The sequence below is a fragment of the Pipistrellus kuhlii genome, unplaced genomic scaffold, assembly GCF_014108245.1.
Source record: "Pipistrellus kuhlii isolate mPipKuh1 unplaced genomic scaffold, mPipKuh1.p scaffold_m20_p_116, whole genome shotgun sequence".
NCBI classification, from domain to species: domain Eukaryota; kingdom Metazoa; phylum Chordata; class Mammalia; order Chiroptera; family Vespertilionidae; genus Pipistrellus; species Pipistrellus kuhlii.
In genome coordinates this window covers 233,400-253,040 of record NW_023425423.1, presented here as the reverse complement: position 1 = coordinate 253,040, position 19,641 = coordinate 233,400, and the positions used below count along the sequence as shown (strand labels likewise).

Sequence of the window (19,641 nt, the reverse complement as noted above, 5' to 3'; positions counted from 1 at the left end):
AGCCAAACCGGTCCCAGCTATATTTACATACTTTCCCTAAGCAATTTCTAAGCAAAACACTGGCACGGTCCTGTACACACACACACACACACACACACACACACACACAGAGGAATGCTGGCTATAGCACGTTTTAATAGTGCAAAAAGTACATGAATTTATTTTGTTTTGTTAATCCTCACCTGAGGATATTTTTTCCATTGATTTTTAGACAGAATGGGAAGGGAAAGAGAGATAAAACCATCAATGACAAGAAAGAATCACCGATTGGCTGCTTCCTGCACGCCTCCTACCAGGAATCAAGCCCACAACCTGGTCTTGTGCTCTGACCAGGAATTGAACCATGACTTCCTGGTTGGGCCACGCTGGCCGCTGGCCGGGCCATGTGTTAAATCTTAATCCCCTAGGTTAGGGGTGTCGAACTCAATCAGAGAAGGGGCCAAAATCTAAAATCCAGCCTAAATCGCGGGCCGAATGGTTTACTGAACAGTCATAAACGGTCATTGTGATGGAAACGCAGCGGAGTGCAGTGATGACAGCGTGGTGCGGGCCACATTGCAAGGCCTGGCGGGACGGATTTGGCCCGCGGGCCTTGTGTTTGACACATGTGCCCTAGGTGATGGTATCAGGAGGTGGGGACTTTGGAAGGTGACGAGGTCATGGGGGAGGAGCCATTGTGAGTGTGGTTGGTGCCCAGGTAAAGGGGACCCCAGGAAGCCACTGTCCCCTCCACCGTATGAGGACACAGTGAGAAGACACTGTCCATGAACCGCGATGAGGGTGCTCACCAGACAGGGAGTCTGCCAGGGCCTGGATCTCGGATTCAACCTCCGGTGAGAATGCATGTCCGCTGTGTAAGCCACACATTGTGGTGCCTGTTACAGCTGCCAGAATGGACTAAGACACTGAGTAAAGGTGACGCTTTACATTGTATATTATATTGCTCTTAAGAGAGCATTCATCAAACAAAGCCCCAATCAACAGCTTTTTCCAGGCTGGGGAACAAGTGTCTGATGCCCCAGCCTTCGGCCTGTCTGTCATTCTGACCAGCCTGGGTCAGTCCTGCCCACAGCAGGGTGATCTTTTCCAAATGCAGCTCCATTTAGGCTGCTGCCCCCACACTCTTACCCACTTGTCCACTTAAAACACTTTGAGCTTCCCAGTACTCCCAGAATAAACACAAAACCTAGTGACCTTTCACCCCCGGCCCTGCCCACCTCTCCAGCCATCTCTGCATGCACAGACACAGGTAGGAACACACACACACATGCTCATGCACACATGCATGCACACAGCACTCTGCCACCTGCCTTGTTGCACACCTGTCAGCCTCTGTGTCATGAATGGACTGTTTTATGTTTGCAACCAGCCCTTTCTCCAGGCCCAGAGAAACAGAACTCCCTGTCCACCACTGCCCCGAATGCCTGGAGAGGGCTCTGGGAGGGCGCCGACATTCACTTCCTGAGCAGCGACTGTGTGCCAGCCCCCGCTCAGCCCTCTGCAGGAATAAACGGGCTTAATTCATCTGGTGCCTGTCAAATGGTGTGTCAGAAAGGGTGACTGACTCCCTCTCCCAATGAGCACCAGAGCAATCATTGAATGAGGGAGAGAGGCCTGGGCTCCTGGGTGCAATGACAGGAGGCAGACCCTGCAGAGTCATGGTGGGTGGCGAGGGTGCTGAGAGAATGGGGACCAGAGGAATGGGCACAGATGGGGATGAGCTTTTGTTGTTGTGGTTCATCCTCACCCAAGGATATTTTTCGCATTAATTTTAGAAAGAGTGGAAGGGAGGGGGAGAGACACGTTGCTTGGTTGTCTCTGGCACGAGCCCCAATGGGACAGAGGATCAAGCTTGCAACAGAGGTACGTGACCCTTGACCAGAAATGAACCCAAGATCCATCAGTCCCCAGGCCAATGCTCTAACCACTGAGCAACCAGCTAGGGTGGAGATGAGCTTTGTCACACCTATTCTTGGCTCTCCCTTGCACAGCCCTGCATACTGGTTCCCAGGCCCTCTGGGCAGAAATGAGCCATGGCCCCACCAGTCGGTATGAAATGGAAGGTACCAGGGATGCAGGGGCAGGGCCGTGCCCCAGGAACCCCCTCCTGCTGCTCCAAACCCCTAGACTGCAGGCTGCGGCTGGGAGTCCCTTTCTCCTCCCTGGCGCTTCTCTCCAGGAGCTTAGGAGACTGTGATCCAGGCCTGTGAGCAGCTACCAGAGCTCTCTCCACACTGAAGCTCGCCCAGCCTATAGGGCTCCACCTCAGCCTGTGAAATACTCACTCCCAGAAGTCCAGGTGCGGGCAGGGTGGGCTCCTTCTGGATCTGCAAGAGAAGATCAGCCCAGGCGTCTCCCAGCTGCTGGTGATGGCCAGCTGTCCTTGCTTCCTTGGCTTGGAAACTGTCATCCCCACCCCATCCCCATCGCATGTCCTTCTCCCTGTGAGTGAGTCCATTTTCCCTCTTTTAAGAACACTCTGCTTGCAGTCAGGGCCCACCTAATCCTAGCCCTCTCTGCAAAGACCCTATTTCCAAATAAGGTCACGGTCATGATTTCCATAGGCATGGACTTGGGGACACTGGATCACGGGGTGCATGTCTATCAACAGAGGAGTACGTGGTGGAGCACCACCCCAGGAGAAGAATCACACAGCACACGGAGACACTGAGGCGGGCGTTGAGTGGAAACATGTCTCAGAACAGCAGGCTGAGTATGAAGATCCCCATAAATACACGTAGAAACAACAGGACAGTTTCCTATGGGCCTGTTCTCACCCAGGTAAATGCACCCACGTGTGAAGAGATTCACGCTCTGCGACGCTCCTTCTGTGGCAGGGCGTGCAGAGGCCTCTGTACCGTGATCTGCAGGGCTTTCGTGGATGAAGAGAGGACGCAGCTCCCAAGTCACCATCTACTGGGTTTACAATCTGTTCTGAGGCCGACTCACTGCGGCTGCGCAGTTCCCTGCGCCACCGCCCTCCCGCCGCCAGGGGGCGCGACCCCGCCCGCTTTCCACCCGGAAGTCAGCATCGGTCCGTCCGGAAGATGGCGGCGTCCGCCGGCGCGGGAGCGTCGAGCCGGGGCGGCTGCCGGCGGCGCGTGGGCCGCGGGAAGCGCGGGGAAGGGCGCGGGCCTGGCGGCGGCGGGGTGGCCCTGAAGCGGCTGAAGCTCGCGGTGGAGGAGTTCGTGCAGGCGACCTCCGAGGGTCAGCCCGGCGGCCGCCAGGCGCCCCGGGCGGAGCGGCGCGCGCGGCCCGGCCGGAGGAAGAGCCGCCGGGAGCTGCGGAAGGAGAAGCGGCAGCTGAGGAAGGCGCGCCGGCTCCAGAGGACAGCGGCCCCCGCGCGAGGCCCGGGCGGCGGACCCGGGCTGGGGAGCGGGCCCCGGGCGGACGGCGCCGAGGGGCGGAGCGGGCCGGCCCCACGGCCGCCACCCGGGGCCCCACGGCCGCCTCCCCCGGCCCCGACCAGGGCTGCCTCCCGCAGCACCCGGCCCTCCGCCGCTGCCAACGCCGCCCGGAGACGGGCGCTCCTGGCGGCCAACGAGGAGGAGGACCGAGAGATCCGCAAGCTGGAGCGCTGCCTGGGCCTGAACAAGCGCAGGAGGAAGGGGGACGCCAGCTCTGTGCCGCTCAGCTTCGCCCGCGACGGACTCGACTACATCCTGGGAGCCCTGGGGGCGGGGGCGGGGAGTGGCCTGTGCGACAGCAGCAGCGAGGAGGACGGACAGACAGACCGCGAAGGCGACGTACAGAGCGAGGCCGAGGACGAAGGCGACGTGCAGAGCGAGGCCGAGGACGAAGGCGACGTGGAGAGCGACTCGGAGGACGGAAGCGGGGAGCAGGGCGACGAGGGCAAGCAGGAGGAGGGTGTGCCGGCGGAGAAGCTGAGAAAAGCAGCGGCAGAGGGGAGAGCGAAGGGGAAAGGCGCCGGAAGGCGAGTCCGGTTTGCAGAAGTCGAAGAAAGCACTGAAGATCCCCCGGAGGACGTGGACGCAGCGGATCAGGTACGGTGTGAACAGCCACTGCTCAAAGTGACGGACAGAGCGTGGGATCCGGGCACAAGTGATGTATTTGACCTGAGAAGGTAAAGCGGTTATTCTGCCTACTTTTATGTTCGTAAGTTTCCATAACGAAGAGTTAGGGAGAAAAGCTCTCTAGAGGCTTTTCATCCCAGGGACTAGATGGCCAGCCCCACCGGTGGCCCAAGAGGACATCTCCATTCGTCCAACCTGGCTGTGACCCCTCTTCCCTCACCGAGCCTTTTTCTCTCCGGCTGCTCCTGGAGTGAGTCTGAAACTCTAGCACTCACTTCCATAGTCTGGCATCGAAGGTCAAGTTCACAAGCCAGGGACACAGCAGTCCGGCCTGCGCTTTCCCCTGCCCCAGCTCCACTCCCACAGGCCCCTTGCAGGCAGCCCCTGGAAGTTCTCCTTCTCACATTCGTGGCCCCTTAGTCACAATTTTGCTTTTTTCCTTAATTACTGTTTTTTTTAACACCTTCAGCAAATTTGGCATATGAAGTTTTGAAGCTTGTTGTCAATACAACAAAATAGCGTACATATCAAATCGCATATATATCAATGTGTGTAACTTCCACCTATTGAAAATCCGCATTGAAAATCCGCATTATTAGCCGGTGCACCTGGCACAGATGTTTCCCAAAGACTTGTCACGCGGTGCCCAGGGAGTGCTGGCCAGTGGTCACAGTTTGTAATCCTTGCAGTTGACATGCTCGGAGCTAGTGAGCAGTGAGTTTATTTTTATTTTAGCATGTAAATTTAGATCCTAGTTTTCAATAAGTTTGAAATTACCATATTTTACTGATTTTTAGAGAGGGAGAAGGGGGAAAGAAAGAAACATTACTGTGATAGGGAAATATCGATGCATGCACCCCAGCCAGGGATCAAACCTGCAACCTTTTGACATATGGGACAACACTGAGCCACCTGGCCAGGGCAGATTGGAATTATTTTAGATCCCTTTCCCTCCAAAACGGTGGTCCATTTGGTGTTTGTGTGCTCTGTCCCTGGAAGTTAAACCTTGGTCAAGGTCCCAGAGGGGCACAGCCAGGTCGAACTACAGAGGGAAGAGCAGAATGAATGGGGAAATATATTGACATCAGCGCAAATGATGACCCCACAGGTGCTGAGGGGCGCTCTACTGATGCTGATGTGTGTAAGCAGCTGTAGTCAACGGTTACAGCACAGTCAGTGGTTGCAACAGAGTCACATTAGTTGGTTGCCTCGTGTATGCACCCAGCTGTAGTCAGTGGTTACAGCTCAGTTGGTGTACATTTTTGTAACTTCTGTCCTTTCTAGCAGAGTCTTTGTGAAAATGCGGGAAAGTATATCCCCCCTCATGTGCTGCGAGCGGAGGAGACAGTGGATGCCCGGAAAAAGGAAGAGCGAGAACGGCTAAAGAAGCATGTCCAAGGCCTAATTAACAGGTAACCTCGAAACACAGTTATATTGTCACTGAAAGAGATTGTTTGTTTTCTAAAAATATAGCTAGCTGGACCAGGATGTCTCAGTGGTTGAGCGACAACCTATGAACCAGAAGGTCACAGTTCCATTCCCAGCCAGGGCACATGCCTGGGTTGCAGGCTGGATCCTAGTGTGGGGTGTGCAGAAGGCAGCTGTCAGTGATTCGCTCTTATCGTTGATGTTTCTACCTGTCTCCCTCTCCCTTCCTCTCTGAAATCAGTAAAAAATGTATTTTAAAAATAAATAAATATACAGAAACTATCCCAGGAATTAAAACAGTGAGGGGACAGGACTGTGGCCACTGATTGGCTTCTTTCTTTCTTTTTTTCTTTTCTTTTTTTTTTTTTTACTCCTCACCTTTTCTCTCTGGTACATTGAACCTGTCAGAGTCTGAAAGCAGTGTAGCTGCCCCACGTGGTTATTCTGAGAAGTCCTGGGGCAGGGGCAGCAGGATGGACCCTCTTCCCTGCAGAGCGAGTTCATGATCCAATGTGGCCCTCCAGGCAGGAGTGTGGCCTCCATTTCAGGCTCATTCTGTGTGTGTGTGTGTGTGTGTGTGTGTGTGTGTGTGTGTACATACAGCTCTGCAGAGTCGGCGCCCATGGCTCTCCTACCCCTATCATCCCCACCCCACCCTCCAGCCCCCAATTGCTTTTAAAAATTTTTTTTTACTGATGAAAACAAAACACTGTTTCCATGGTGTATCCTGAAATTCTGCTTTTTGTTGTTAATCCTCACTCAGGGATATTTTTCCATTGATTTTTAGAGAGAGTGAAAGGGAGAGCGGAGGAAGGGAGGGGTTGGGGGGGGTATCCATGTAAAAGAGACATTGATTGGTTGCCTCCTGTACGTGCCCCAACCAGGGCTAGGGATTGAACCTGCAGCTCAGTTACATGCCCTTGACTGGGAATCGAACTCACAACTCTTTGCTGGTACTGAGACATACCAGCCAGGGCTAAACAAGCTGTTTTAACGTTGGTTGTGAGCACAGGTGCAGTGCGCAGCTTCCGTGTGCACAGGGTTCCTTCCTTCTCCACCCAGGAGATGGGCAACCTCTCCTCATGTTTAGGAGCCCAAGATTTTCGTATGGGCAGGAAAATGGGATGTTGGAATTTTCCCAACGGCACATACTAATGTGCAAGGATGGCTCCCTGGGGGCATTGGGGCGGCGTTCCTGTGCAGCTTCCTCAGCACCGTGTCTGGTCTCAGGGGGGCCCAGTGTGTCCTCCATGGGGCATGGCGGGTTAGCTCTTAAGAGGGAGTCCTGTGTGTCCTGCACTGTGGCTGCATTTCAGCCGGAAAGAAAAAACTGCAGTCTCGGTATTGCAGGTTCCAGAGGATCGTGTGCTCCTCGTATATGTTGTGGCAAGGTCAGCATTGTCCATGAGGCAGTGTGTCCCATGAAATAGGATGTGGGCATTGATGGTATTGATACCTTTTTCTGTTGTTGTTTTTTTAATTGATCTAAAAAGTAATTCCCATTTTGAAACGTCACTGCGGCTCTGTCTTTACAACTGTCTGCAGGTTGAGTGAGCCGAACATGGCACACATCAGCGGGCAGCTGGAGGAGCTGTACATGGCCCACAGCAGGAAGGACATGAGCGACACCCTGACCGGCATCCTCGTGAGCGCCTGCGCTCCGGGCACGGCCATGCCGGGCAGGCTGGTGATGGAGCACGTCCTCCTGGTCAGCATTCTGCACCGCACAGTGGGCATCGAGGTAGGCGGCAGTGGCTCTGAGCGGTGCTTGCTGTGGCGACCAGCCGCAGGCGGCTCAGCACAGCCTGCTCTGTGTCACCTTCTAAACGACATCCAGGAAATAATTGATTTTGGTTAACTGTTGCCTTTGTGTGGGGTTCATTCTAGCATGTCTTTGTTATTTATTAGTTTATCTTCCTCTGGCTTATGTCTCAGACTTGCCTTCATTTTCTTTGTGTTTCCTCTTGAACACTGACTTATTTCCGGTGTTCAGAAAGCAGTGGAGGTGTGATCTTACCTCTGAGATGTTTGTACTGATCAGGAGACTTTTTTTCTTTTTTCCATAACTAAGAAGGCCACCAGAATGTCAGGTAAAGCTAGTCCCCGTGAGGAGACAGTGACAGGCCAAGGCTTGGAGCCAGCAGGCAGGCCCATGTCCTCGTCTGGGGTGGGGCTTTTTCTTATGGGGTCTGTCAGATGACGTATGGTCCTGCACACACTGGTGCCTAATCGGCGCCGCTGAGTGTACTTGTCCCCACCCCTTCACCACCCTCCCAAGTCCGTACCCCATGCCCTCCGTGTGGCCACTCCCAGGTCACTGAAGGTGAAGGAAGGCGTCTGCTTCCAGAGTGCAGAAAAGGGAGGCAAATGGGCGGCAAGTTGGCCATGATGCTTACTTAGCGGTTGGAGTTTCTTTTCAAGGAGAACTTGGGACTCTGTGGGGGAGGGTCTTAATGGTGGGTTTGTGTCTCTGCCTCTGATAGCCCTACCCTAGAACAGCCTGAGCACCACTGCAGGAGGCCCTGTGGTCCAGGCTCCTTGTCCTCGCTACGGGTCCTGGCGGTCTCCCAGCGAGGTACTTAGAGCAGATGTTGACTAGACCCCTCTTTGCAAGTTCAGCAAAGCCAGAGGAGCTGTGTGACGTCCCAGCCCATAAGCTGGGGCAGGGGAGGGACATGGTTTGGCTCCGGGGCCCTGGTCTTCGGCCATTTCATGTGCTGATCTTCGCTCTCTCAGTCCCAGCCTAGAGAATCACGGGCTTACGGAGGCGGGCTCTGATTATACCACACAGACTCCAGGATGAGTCTCCTTTGTGGTGTCCGGGTCCCACCGTGACAGCAGTGTGCGGCAGCTGCTACCCGAAGCCAGAGCTCAGCTCCTGCCTCTGTTTCTGCCTCTGCAGTTGGCCTAGCGAGTTTTACAAGGAGTGAGCCTCCTCGGGGGCCTGGGTACGTGCTCATTACAGGTAGCCAACTTCTGCCGGCACGGTGGCCTGTGCAGGACGTGTGGGCACAGGGACGCGGGCAGAGGACAGGCTCAGGCTTTGTGGGGAGGGAGTCGGCCTCCTGAAGTCAGGGTTTTATTTCTGAGAGCAACTCACCCTCACCATGGCGAGTCCCGCTCCTCCCTGCAGAGTGTGACGGAGCCCGGCGCCTGCCTTCTCTCAATGACGAGAGAGAATCATTGATGGGCTGCCTCACTGCACACCCTATTGGGAATCAAGCCCGCAACCCGGACATAAGCCCTTGACTGGAATTAAACCTGGGACCCTTCAGTCCGCAGGCCACCGCTCTATCCCTGAGCCAAACCTTCTAGGGCTAAAGTTATTTATTAACTAAAGAACATCCCCAGCCTATGGACGCTGGCCTCTGTGGAGTCATCGTTCCTCCTGCCCATCGTGCTTTTCTCGGAGACTTCTAGCATTTAGTTTTTGCACTTTGGCAATGACATATATATTGACCTGTCTAGTCCAGTTCACTTGCACCATTTAACCAGCCACATTAACCTCCCCCCCCCCCCCCCCCGGTTTCCTGCTTCCACCTCCTCCTCCAGGCTCAGCCTGCACTTCAGAATGAGTGCTGTTATCTGTGCCGCGTTGCAGACTGAGACGTCAGGCCACTTTTCCAAGGAACCAGATGGCTGCTGGCCAAAGCAGGCCACCTCGGTTTAGAAGCAAGTGTACTTCAGGGGAGGTTCGAGTGCTGTGACAGATTGTGCTTCATTCACCCGTCCGTGTTGTGTATCAATACTGCACACTCAGATCAGACTGGTTTTAAAGCATATGCCCTGCGGGAGTGCATATCCTACCATGTGTATACTTACGCATTAATTTGAAAAGTACTGACTCGGCATAAACATTTAAGCTTGTTGAAAAGAAGGGTCCCTGAGAGTAACTTGCTGCCACGATGGTTAGGTGCTGGAATGACATCTGGTCTGTTCTCTCTGCAGGTGGGAGCGCACTTTCTGGAGGCCGTGGTGAGGAAGTTTGATGCGGTCTATAAAAAGGGAAGCGAGGGCAAAGAGTGTGACAACCTGTTCACCATCATTGCCCATTTGTATAACTTCCACGTGGTACAGTCTCTCCTCATCTTCGACATTTTGAAAAAGCTTATTGGAACTTTCACAGAGAAAGATATCGAATTGATCCTGTTAATGCTGAGAAATGTGGGCTTTTCCTTGAGAAAAGATGATGCTTTGTCACTTAAGGAACTAATCACAGAGACCCAGGCCAAAGCCAGCGAGGCAGGCAGCAAGTTCCGGGACCAGACCAGGGTACGAGGGGTCACACGACCTGCTTCCTAAGTGCCTAATGCTCAGAAACTGACCAGCACTTAAAAAATAAGTGTTTGGTAAATATTATGTTTCATATCCTAGCAATCTGTTACCTTCTGCTCCTGTGATTAGATGGTTTTATCTTTAATATGTGAACGAACCTTGTTTCTTTACTAAGAACTTGGGTATTTTGTGAGTTTAAGAATCAATTTATTTAACACTCATCCAATCAAAAAATGCTTACAGAGAAAGGCCTCGGGGCTCGGGTGTTAGCTTACCTGGAGTTCAGGCTCAGCCACTGAACAGCACTGTGACCTGAATCTTACAAGCCTCAGTTTCCCCTTCTAGAAAAAGGGGCTGAGCATTGTTCCCACCTCATCTTCTTTTCTGCAGATTCAAAGATGGAGGAGGGCCGAGACCGGTTTGGCTCAGTGCATAGAGTGTCGGACTGCGGATTGAAAGGTCCCGGGTTCGATTATGGTCAAGGGCATGTACCTTGGTTGCAGGCACATCCCCGGTAGGGGGTGTGCAAGAGGCAGCTGGTCGATGTTTCTCTCTCATCGACGTTTCTAGCTTTATCTCGCTCCCTTCCTCTCTGTAAAAAAATCATTAAAATATATATAATTTTTTTAAAAATAAAAAGATGGAGGAGGGCACAGAAGCCTCGGTTCTCGGGACTTTGCCTTTTATCCTGGAGGCACTGAGGGTTCTGAGTGGGAAAATAACATGGGAAGTGTTCACGCTAATGTCGCTTTGGTACAGTGTACAAGAGGGAGGTGATAGGGAGCTCTGCGACAGCAGTGGCAAGGACACTTGTATGGAGGGGTGTGGGAGTCAAGATTGACCGGGCTGGTGTGGGTGGGAGGGAAGCGGGGAATGGAGGGGGTGGGTCAGCCCAGGTTCTCAGGGTGGGCCTTTCGTGGACAGCAGCACACACAGGAGGGAAGCCTGGCTAGTTTCTAGAATCCCACAGTGGCAGTCCCTGGATTCACTGGGAGGAGGTGTGGTCTGAGCCCTCTGAGGAGGTCCTGAGGCCATGGTTGCAAAGCTGACAGGCATTGGGACTGCACGGTTGAGGGGAGGAAGAGCAGGAGGAAGGTCACAGGAGCCAGACAGGAGTGTTCCAAAAGAGAAGTTGCCCCCACGTTGAATGCCCACGGTCAAACTTAAAACCCTGAAGTCAGCGAGATAGAAGGACACTCATGGTTGCCTAGGGCTGGGAGATGGGGGAATTGGGGCGAACCTGTTAATGTGTTTTGAGATTCTTTTTGAGGGGGCGGAGTGATGAAAATTCTAAAATTATGGCGATAGTTGCCCAATCCTGAATATATACTAAGCATACACTCCGTAAGTGAATTTGTGGTATGTGAATTATATCAATAAAAAGCCAACATTTGCCCGACTGGCGTGGCTCAGCGATTGAGTGGCAGCCTATGAACCAGGAGGTCATGGTTCGATTCCTGGTCAGGGCACAGGCTCCATCCCCAGTAGGAGTTGTGCAGGAGGCAGCATATCATTGATTTTCTCTCATCATTGATGTTTCTATCTCTCCCTTTCTTCTTTGAAGTCGGTAAAAATGTTATTTTTTAAAAAGTCAACATTGGAGAAATCTCAGAAAAGGGTTTCTGGGAAGTGTCTGTAGTATTCTAGCAACTTTTCTCTAAGTGTAACATTTTCAGTTTGAAAGATGGAAAAATAAAAAGGCCATGCGTGGGGAAGGAATAGCAACAGGAGGAGTGACTCAGAGCACAGGGCCCGGAGGGGGCATCAGTGGGAGGGGTTTGGGGTAGCGGGGCAGAAGGAGCAGAAGCGAGGAAATCTGTGGGAGTGGTCAGCCCCGTGGAGGTCCCTGCTGGATCTAATTTCTGTTAAAATACTGCAGAGGCTGCAGCAGAGATAGGCTGCCTGAGACCATCTCCAGTGAGGCCACATGCAGAGTTGGTTTTCTTATTCCCAAGCTGAAGGTCAGTTGTTTTCACAATTTGAAATGATGTTTTCTCTTTTTTTTAAAGATTCGGTTTATGCTGGAGACGATGTTGGCACTGAAGAACAATGACATGCGGAAGATTCCGGGTTATGACCCTGAGCCTGTGGAGAAACTGAGAAAATTGCAAAGAGCTTTGGTAAGTACCTTGATTGTGACTGGTTTGGGCCTCCAGGTGAACAGGAGCCCACCATGGAGTGGAAGGCTGGGAGGCAAGTGCCTGGCCTGTCAGCAGGAGTCTGTGAGGTGAGAGCCTGTGGGCGGCAAGCACCCCCGAGGCTGAGCCCGTGGTGCTGGACTCACCTGCACAACAGAACCACAATAGAACCTTCTGGTGCCCTTGGAAGAGGCCCATCAGAACCAGAGGCGTTCAGCATGGAAGAGGGGGCTTGTCTATTTCATTTGCGCTCCCCGGGGATTTTTACCTGAGACCCAGTCAGGCGAGTCTTCTGCCCTTTCTTTAGTCAGATCCAGAACCGCTGTCTCAGCCAACTGCAGGCCCCTCTAGGCAGTGTTCCCACTGCCAGCCAGACGGAGCGGGCCTGAGCCTGAGCCTCTTGCTCTGCTGTGACAACGTACCAGAGACAGCGGGCGGGGGGATGGGCCCGCAGACCTCAGACCCTGGGAGTGCCTCTCACTTGGCATTATTCCACATGGTGACGTCCCGTTGTCGGTGACTCATCACAGAGTGCATGCAGCAGAAATGCCATTGTTGGAAACAGGAGGTGGGGGAGGAGGGAGGTAGACTGGTCCATCTGAAGCCTTTGACCAACTCCGTTTCCTTCCGTTAGGTGCGTGGCGCCGGCGCGGGCACGGAACCTCAGCTGCGCGTGTCCTGGGACAGCGTCCTGAATGCCGAGCAGACTGGGCGCTGGTGGATCGTGGGCTCGGCCTGGAGCGGGGCCCCGATGATCGACAGCAGTCAGCAGAAGGCCCTGCAGAAGCCACTTGCGGGCACGGTACGCACCCGGCTCGCTGCTACCAGGCGCGTTGCTGTGTCCCCGGCGCCCCCTGGCTCCCCGGAGTGGCCGCCCTCCTCTCGGTTGGGTTATTGCGATGGACAGCCAGGGCTTATTTGCAGACCTTGTAGAATTGGTGCTGTTCTGTGATACAATTTAATTCAGTTTCTGTTGTTACTTTTTAAGGGGTTTGTTTCAAGTCCCAAAAACATGTACATGAAAGAGTTACAAGCTGACTGGATGAGGGCACAGAGCATTAGAACACGTTTGCAGACAGACACATTGCTTCCCAGGAAATGTGGCCGCCGGGCACGAACCTGGAACTCAGATGGGCAAAATGCTGTGCATTCTTTGTGCTTTATACTTCACTTTCCCCCCCTGAAGCCCTTTTCCGTGTCAGCACCCCACATCCCGCAGCTCTTCTGCTCTGACCACGCACCCATGTCCTGACCCCTTGTTGCTCAGGCTGACCGGCCTGCCCCCGGAGCTTCCCACGGCCGGTGTGTTCTCGCCTGGCCTCTTGGTCCTTCCTGGTGTGTTCCCTTCCTGGGGAGCTGCCCAAGAATAAAGATGTTGCATTTACATACACGCGCCTACAGTTTACAGTTATGCTTAGGGCAAGGCACAGAATCATACACGTTCTTTTTTAGAAACCTAACTCCAGCGACTGAGCAAAACCACAGTCACAGATCTCATTAAACTTGTGTGACCCACATCTCAATCGTCCCCCCTTTCAGGTTAGCGCCAAGATGCTAGAACTCGCCCGAAAGCAGAGAATGAACACCGACGTCAGGAGAAACATATTTTGTACGATTATGACTAGTGAAGATTTCTTGGACGCATTTGAGAAGCTTCTAAAGTAAGCACTTGGGTGAACACTTGGCCACCTGAACAGATAGATGTTGAGGGAGTAAGATGCTGACGTTGCATCTGGGGTCAGGCTGCTGGACTGGCCTGCTCCTCCCCTGGACCCAGCGTCTGGGCTCAGCAACCTTGCTCCTATCCACTGGCCGCTAATACTTCTAGGTTATAATACATTTTCATTAAAACTTAGGTGAGCCCTGGAAGGTATTGCTAAGTGGTTAGAGCATCAGCCTGAGCACCAAGGGTCTAGGGCACATGTGTCAAACACAAGGCCCGTGGGCCAAATCCGTCCCGCCAGGCCTTGCAATGTGGCCCGCACCGCGCTGTCATCACTGCACTCCGCTGCGTTTCCATCACAATGACCGTTTATGACTGTTCAGTAAACCATTTGGCCCGCGATTTAGGCTGGATTTTAGATTTTGGCCCCTTCTCTGATTGAGTTCGACACCCCTAGTCTAGGGTTTGATTCCCTGTCGAGGGCATGTACCTGGTTGGGGTGCGTGTGAGAGGCGACCAATCGATGTGTTTCTCTAACTCTCCCTTCCTCCCTTTCACTCTCTAAAAATAAAAGAAAAAATGTATCCTCAGGTGAGGATTAATTAAAAATTTTTTAGGTAACCAGTTGACAGTTCTCAGTGGCTGCTGGTTGTCATGAATTGCTTAACATCTCTAGATTAAAGGTCTTCCTAATTCTAATTATAAAAGGTCTGATACCATTTCTGTAATTAGTTGCAATAAGATTTAAGAAGTGCAGGTACTCCTCAAGAGAGTGATAGTAATTTTCCTTATTTGCTTCAAATTCAGAAGGAAATGGAGGGAAATAGTACAGGACTAGACACTTGTCTGAGCTCAGCGCTGCACTGGAAGGAAGCGTGCTTCTGTGGGAAGTCCGGACGATGGCCGGAACCTGGCGATGAGCATCACAGTCCAGTGCTGGTCCTGTTACTGGTCCCTCAGGAACCAGTGACAGGCCTTTGTAGCTGCACAAGACATACCAATCAGTGACTCCATGGTCACCAAGGCCAGGGAGGGTGGGGACAGGGCCCGGCCTGTCCCTCCTGCCTTGTTACCCCACCTCGGGTCTACTCCTTTTTAACCAAACTGCCAGAGGGTGTGGCCCTGGAAAGGTCCTTGCCTGAAACCTGTTCAGGTTTGGAATTGAAATGTCGCCGTTGCTGTTGGTGTTTTGTAGGCTTGGGCTTAAGGACCAGCAGGAAAGGGAAGTAGTTCACGTTCTCATGGATTGCTGCCTGCAGGAGAAAACGTACAACCCTTTCTACGCCTTCCTGGCCGGCAAGTTCTGTGACTATGAGAGGAGGTTCCAGGTAACTTGTTAGAAGCTGACAGGTCCCCGCGCTCCGCTGTCCTCTCAGCATTCTGCCAGGCTCGGCCCACCCCAGGCGGGGTCCCGGGGAGAGTAGCTGACCACAACCAAAGCCGTGTCCACCGTGTCACCTTCTGGTCACGGGTGAGGGACTGTCACAGCCCAGTCACCGCCTAGTGCCTCTGGTGCCGCACCAAACTGTCCTCCAACGTTCCTGCTGCTGGAGGGGCCGAGTGTGGCTGTCTGCTGTCCCCTCAGCATCAGAAAGCACAGTAGAGTTGTCCTCAGAGTTTTGATTTTTAAGATTACAAATGAGTAGATAAGCAGAGTATCTTTAGATTGTATTCTCTTTTTTTAAATATACTTTTATTGATTTCAGAGAGGAGGGGAAAAGAGGAGAGAGAGAGAAACATTAATGATGAGAGAGTCATTGATCAGCTGTCTCCTGCACGCCTCTCATTAGGACTTGAACCTGCAACCTGAGCATGTGCCCAGATCAGAATCGAACCAGGACCCTTCAGTCCACAGGCGCAAGCTCTATCCACTGAGCCAAACTGGCAAGGGCTAGAATATATTCTTAGTCATTTGTTCTAATAACTTGTGTTTAAACTTTTCTTCTTTCCCATTCTTACGTTAGATGACGTTCCAGTTCAGCATATGGGACAAATTTCGAGACTTAGAGAACTTACCAGCCACCAACTTCTCCAATTTGGTTTCTCTGGTGGCCCACTTGTTGAAGACAAAGTCACTCCCACTTTCCATTTTAAAGGTGTGTGTAACAGATGGAACTACTGACAGCAGTGAAAGTGATGACAGTCCTTTTTATTTGTTGCTTCAGCTCACTCGAGTCTAGAAATTAAGTGCCTGCTGGCTCCCACCAGCAGTGCGTAGGCTTTCTGTCACTTCGTAAAGCTAGACATATCCTTATTTAAGGGAGGGCTGTTTTTTATTCTACTTAGAAATTATTGACTATATCAGTGTAACTTTATTTTTCTTTCTATCCTGACTATTAGGTGGTTGAATTCAGTGAGTTGGATAAACCCAGAGTCCACTTTTTACGAGAAGTGTTACATGTGCTGTTGATGGGAACAGAAGTCGAAGACCTCTGTTTCATTTTCGCAAGGTATGGTCCCAGCTGTGCCGGCACGTCATGGGAAAGGGGGGCTGTTCCCATTCACACGTCACTTGTAAAAGCAACGTCTCCTTAAGCCCGTTCCCATTTTAGTTCTAAGCTAGTACAGTAGGTTATACATTCGATTTCGGGAACAGGAAACCTGCCTGATAGCAAACCAATAATGATTTTTTGTAAATAGGATATGTTAAATTCTTCATTGCAAGTTATTTTTATTTTTATTTTTATGTTTTAGAGAGGAAAGGAGGCAGGGAGGGAGAGAAACATTGATCAGTTGTCTCCCACATGTGCCCCAACTGGGGATTGAACCCACAACCTAGGTATGTGCCCTGACCAGGAATCAAACCTGCCACCTTTTGTGTACGGGACCAACGCTCCAACCAGCTGAGCCACACAGGCCTAGGCAAGAGTTATCTTCGTAAAATAAATCGTTTCTTCTCTCCAAGACTTCTAGAACGGAGAGCTAGGTAGACGAGTTGTCTGACAGTTCGTGTGATTTCTTTCCAGGGTGTCCGACAACCCGAAGCTGGGTGTGCTGCGTGAAGGTTTGAAGCTCTTCATCAGCCACTTCTTGCTGAAGAGCGTGCAGGCGCACCGCAGTGCCGAGGAGGCTGGCGCGCTGCGGGAGAGAGCCGCGCTCGCCACCAAGGCCTTGCAAGGAAAGCCTTCTCTGAGAATGTAGGGGCCTATCTGCCAGGCGCCCTTTTAACCCACAGGCCTGTTACTCTGCCGACTGTAAAAGCTGGGGAGAGCCATGTCATGGTTGTTGTATTTATAATATTATATTTTGAGATAATTTTTGATCCAAGGTTATATTGAGTGTGTGGTAAACCAGTTTTGTGAGGGCTTGCGCACTTGTGAGTCTGTGTGTGTGTGTGTGTGTGTGTGTGTAGGAGGCATGGGCAGACACACTGTTCTCTGAGTAACAAGACGGGTGAGTGTGCAAGTGGGCACTTGTGTGGTTCTTGTTTTTTTTCATAGATAAGATGGGCCACTAGAGGGTGCAGTTATAAAGAAATTGACATGTTTTTTATCTTTCTAAACATATTAGTTAAAAATTCAGAAGCCATCAGTTAAATATGGTGCCTGATACGTAATTGATTACTCTTAAGTATCTGGAACGCAGATGTTCCAGAACAGTGAGCCGAGGAGATGTCTCTGCATGTAGAGGGTGTGGGTTGTTCGTGTGATGCCTCTGAAGCTGTGACTCGGTGCTGCACGTGCTCCCTATTCCTGTTGACCATTTACACCCATCGATTCCAGGTTGTGATGCACTTTTCTAAACAGCATTGAGGAACTTCCTGGGGCTCCTCCTGAGCCGGGGCTGGGAAGAGTGAGACATAGAGCCGCCTGCTGATGCGCAGACTGGCTGTGAAGAGGCATGTCACCCTTAGAATGTGCTTTCCTCTTAAATGGGGAGGCTCGCTGTAAATGTCACCCTGAAGACCTCTGTTTCATTTTTACAAGGTGACTTGTTGCAAAAAAGTCACCAAGACTTGTGTCGAGAGCATGGCTTTGTATACGATACATACCCACAGACCCTGCAGTGTGCTGTCCTTCCACAGCCGCCTTGGAAAGCTGCCGGACTGAGGGAGCCCGGTCAGACCCCTTCGCCACACACTGTCACATAGTGTCAGCAGCTCGTGACTAGAAACACAACATGCAGTCCCAGTGTCTCCACATGTCTCTAAACTAACGGGCTAAGTTTCTTTTTTGTCGTTTATTTTATTTTACTGTGGTAAGAACTCTTTTTTTTTTTTTTTTTATCGATTTTTTACAGAGAGGAAGGGAGAGAGATAGAGAGCTAGAAACGTCCATGAGAGAGAAACATCGACCAGCTGCCTCCTGCACACCCCCCACCGGGGATGTGCTCACAACTAAGGTACATGCCCTTGACCGGAATCGAACCCGGCACCCTTCAGTCCACAGACCGACGCTCTACCACTGAGCCAAACCGGTTTCGGCAAGAATTCTTTTTTTAAATATACTTTTATTGATTTCAGAGAGAAAGGGAGAGGGAGAAGCATCAATAATGAAAGAAAAATCATTAATTGACTGCCTCTTGTATGCCCCAACTGAGGATTGAACCTGCAATCCAGGCATGTGCACTTGACCAGAATCGAACCCAGGACCCTTCACTCTGCCGGCCAATGCTCTATCCACTGTCCAGGGCATGGGCTAAGTTTTTAAATGAACTCAGTTCTGGATTAGCTGTAATGCCTCTCGGACATGGCTGCTCCTGCTCCGAGCCCCCAGCGGGCTCCGAACTTGGACAAAAAGAAGGCTGAGTGTGCTGGAGCCTGCACTTCATTCAGAGGCTTTTCCACAAGAAGCGTCTGCCGGGTGGTGGTCAGGGTGCAAGCAGTGCTGCCCGCAGGGCAGGGGCTGGGGTGTCCATCAGCACTTCCTCAAGGAGAAAGTCCACTTTGAGGCAGACCTTTCGCTCTGACGCAGGCTCCTGACCACCTCTTGGCGTCTCTGCCCTATTCTTGCTCCAGCGGGCTGGCTCTTGACCCCTCTCCCCAGGCAGTTCACAGGCTGGTGGTTCCTGCCACTTGCCAGGTCAGCAGCGCCATCTGTGGCTCAGCAGTGGTGAGAGTGAAGTTTTTGGAGATGTCCTGATGGGTACGCATCAGGAGGTGGTACCTTTAAATGAAGAGGTTGAGGGGGGTGGACAGGAGTTTGAGAAGCTTGGTGGTGCTTTCATCAACATCTGGATCTGGGTCAGTGGAGCCTGCAGAGGTCCAATAATGACCTCTGGGGACTGGACCTCAGAGCTGGGGCAGCCCTCCCAGCTCTAGGTGCAATCTAAGTGCCTGGAGGAGAGTTGGGGGAAGGAGGGCAACTTCGACATTGAGACAGTAGAGCCACAAAAGGGGCTGGAAACGGACGTGAACCTGGCCTTGGGGATCATGTAGCATCTGCTCCAAGACACGCTCTGGCTCTGCGGCTGTAACCATGGAGACAGCTCCACGCTGGGAGCCTCTGGAGAGCCTCATACCTGAACACAAAGGGTGCAGGCTTTGTGCACAGAGGGTCCGTGGGAGTCACGAAAGTTTGGGGCAACGGGTTATCTTGGGAAAGTGAGGCTGGCCTGGGAATGAGAGCTTCACCTGTTCTCAGCCTGACGCTTTGTATCGGATGCTGCAGGCACAGCGACGGGGGAGGAGTTCGCAGGTGACGTTTATGGTGAGAGCTGGAAATGATGAAAAATTGTGTTTGCATGATAAGATGATGAAAGGAAATGGGTCCAGCTTTGCATGTTCTGAGGTGCCGTCGGGAACACCACGGCCTGTGCATTAGAACACAATGTCTCCTGTGTCCAGGGCCAAGCGGTTTGACCTTGAGCGTGTCCAAGCGAGGATGTATGAGCTGGCCGCCTGCGGGTTGTCAGGCCCACGCTTTCCCACCCGGGGAGGTGTCTGACGAATGCTGACGACCCCCCGTAGTCTCCCCTATTCTTACTCCAGGGAGCGGGCTCTTGACTCTCTCACCTCTCCTGTCCATCTGCCCGGCTGCCTCTCCTGGCCTCCTGCCTCTCACAAGGCAAGTGAAATACAGACTCTGGCCCAAATAAAAGTAGTTGAGGGTGTTTTAAAATGACCCTCTATGGAGACTTGATGGAATATTCCTTTCATTCTACT

At 52.2% G+C, this 19,641-nt stretch overlaps 1 protein-coding gene across 7 annotated transcripts; it reads left to right on the top strand.

Annotated features, from left to right (window-relative positions):
• Positions 1 to 3,018: 3,018 nt before the first annotated feature.
• NOM1 (nucleolar protein with MIF4G domain 1) lies at positions 3,019 to 17,062 on the top strand. 7 transcript variants are annotated; one of them, XM_045579804.1, is made up of 12 exons: positions 3,020 to 3,339; positions 3,397 to 4,004; positions 5,319 to 5,446; positions 7,008 to 7,203; positions 9,411 to 9,734; positions 11,747 to 11,857; positions 12,510 to 12,677; positions 13,415 to 13,536; positions 14,734 to 14,866; positions 15,503 to 15,634; positions 15,879 to 15,988; positions 16,505 to 17,062. In XM_045579804.1, exons 1-12 carry the CDS (start codon positions 3,048 to 3,050, stop codon positions 16,677 to 16,679), a joined length of 2,499 nt encoding a protein of 832 aa, XP_045435760.1. In that variant the 5' UTR covers positions 3,020 to 3,047; the 3' UTR covers positions 16,680 to 17,062. The 7 variants fall into 7 exon arrangements, with proteins under 7 accessions (XP_036288612.1, XP_036288613.1, XP_045435760.1 ...); XM_045579803.1 differs by having other exon boundaries at positions 3,020 to 3,342; positions 3,400 to 4,004; XM_036432718.2 differs by having other exon boundaries at positions 3,020 to 3,741; positions 3,772 to 4,004.
• Positions 17,063 to 19,641: the final 2,579 nt, after the last annotated feature.

Bases quoted from the DNA above. Each gene is read 5' to 3' on its own strand.
- NOM1 (XM_036432715.2), top strand. From the start codon at position 3,048: ATGGCGGCGTCCGCCGGCGCGGGAGCGTCGAGCCGGGGCGGCTGCCGG. The intron at 12,678-13,414 runs GTACGCACCCGG...CCCCCCTTTCAG, and splicing joins AGAAGCCACTTGCGGGCACG to GTTAGCGCCAAGATGCTAGA. The intron at 15,989-16,504 runs GTATGGTCCCAG...ATTTCTTTCCAG, and splicing joins CTCTGTTTCATTTTCGCAAG to GGTGTCCGACAACCCGAAGC.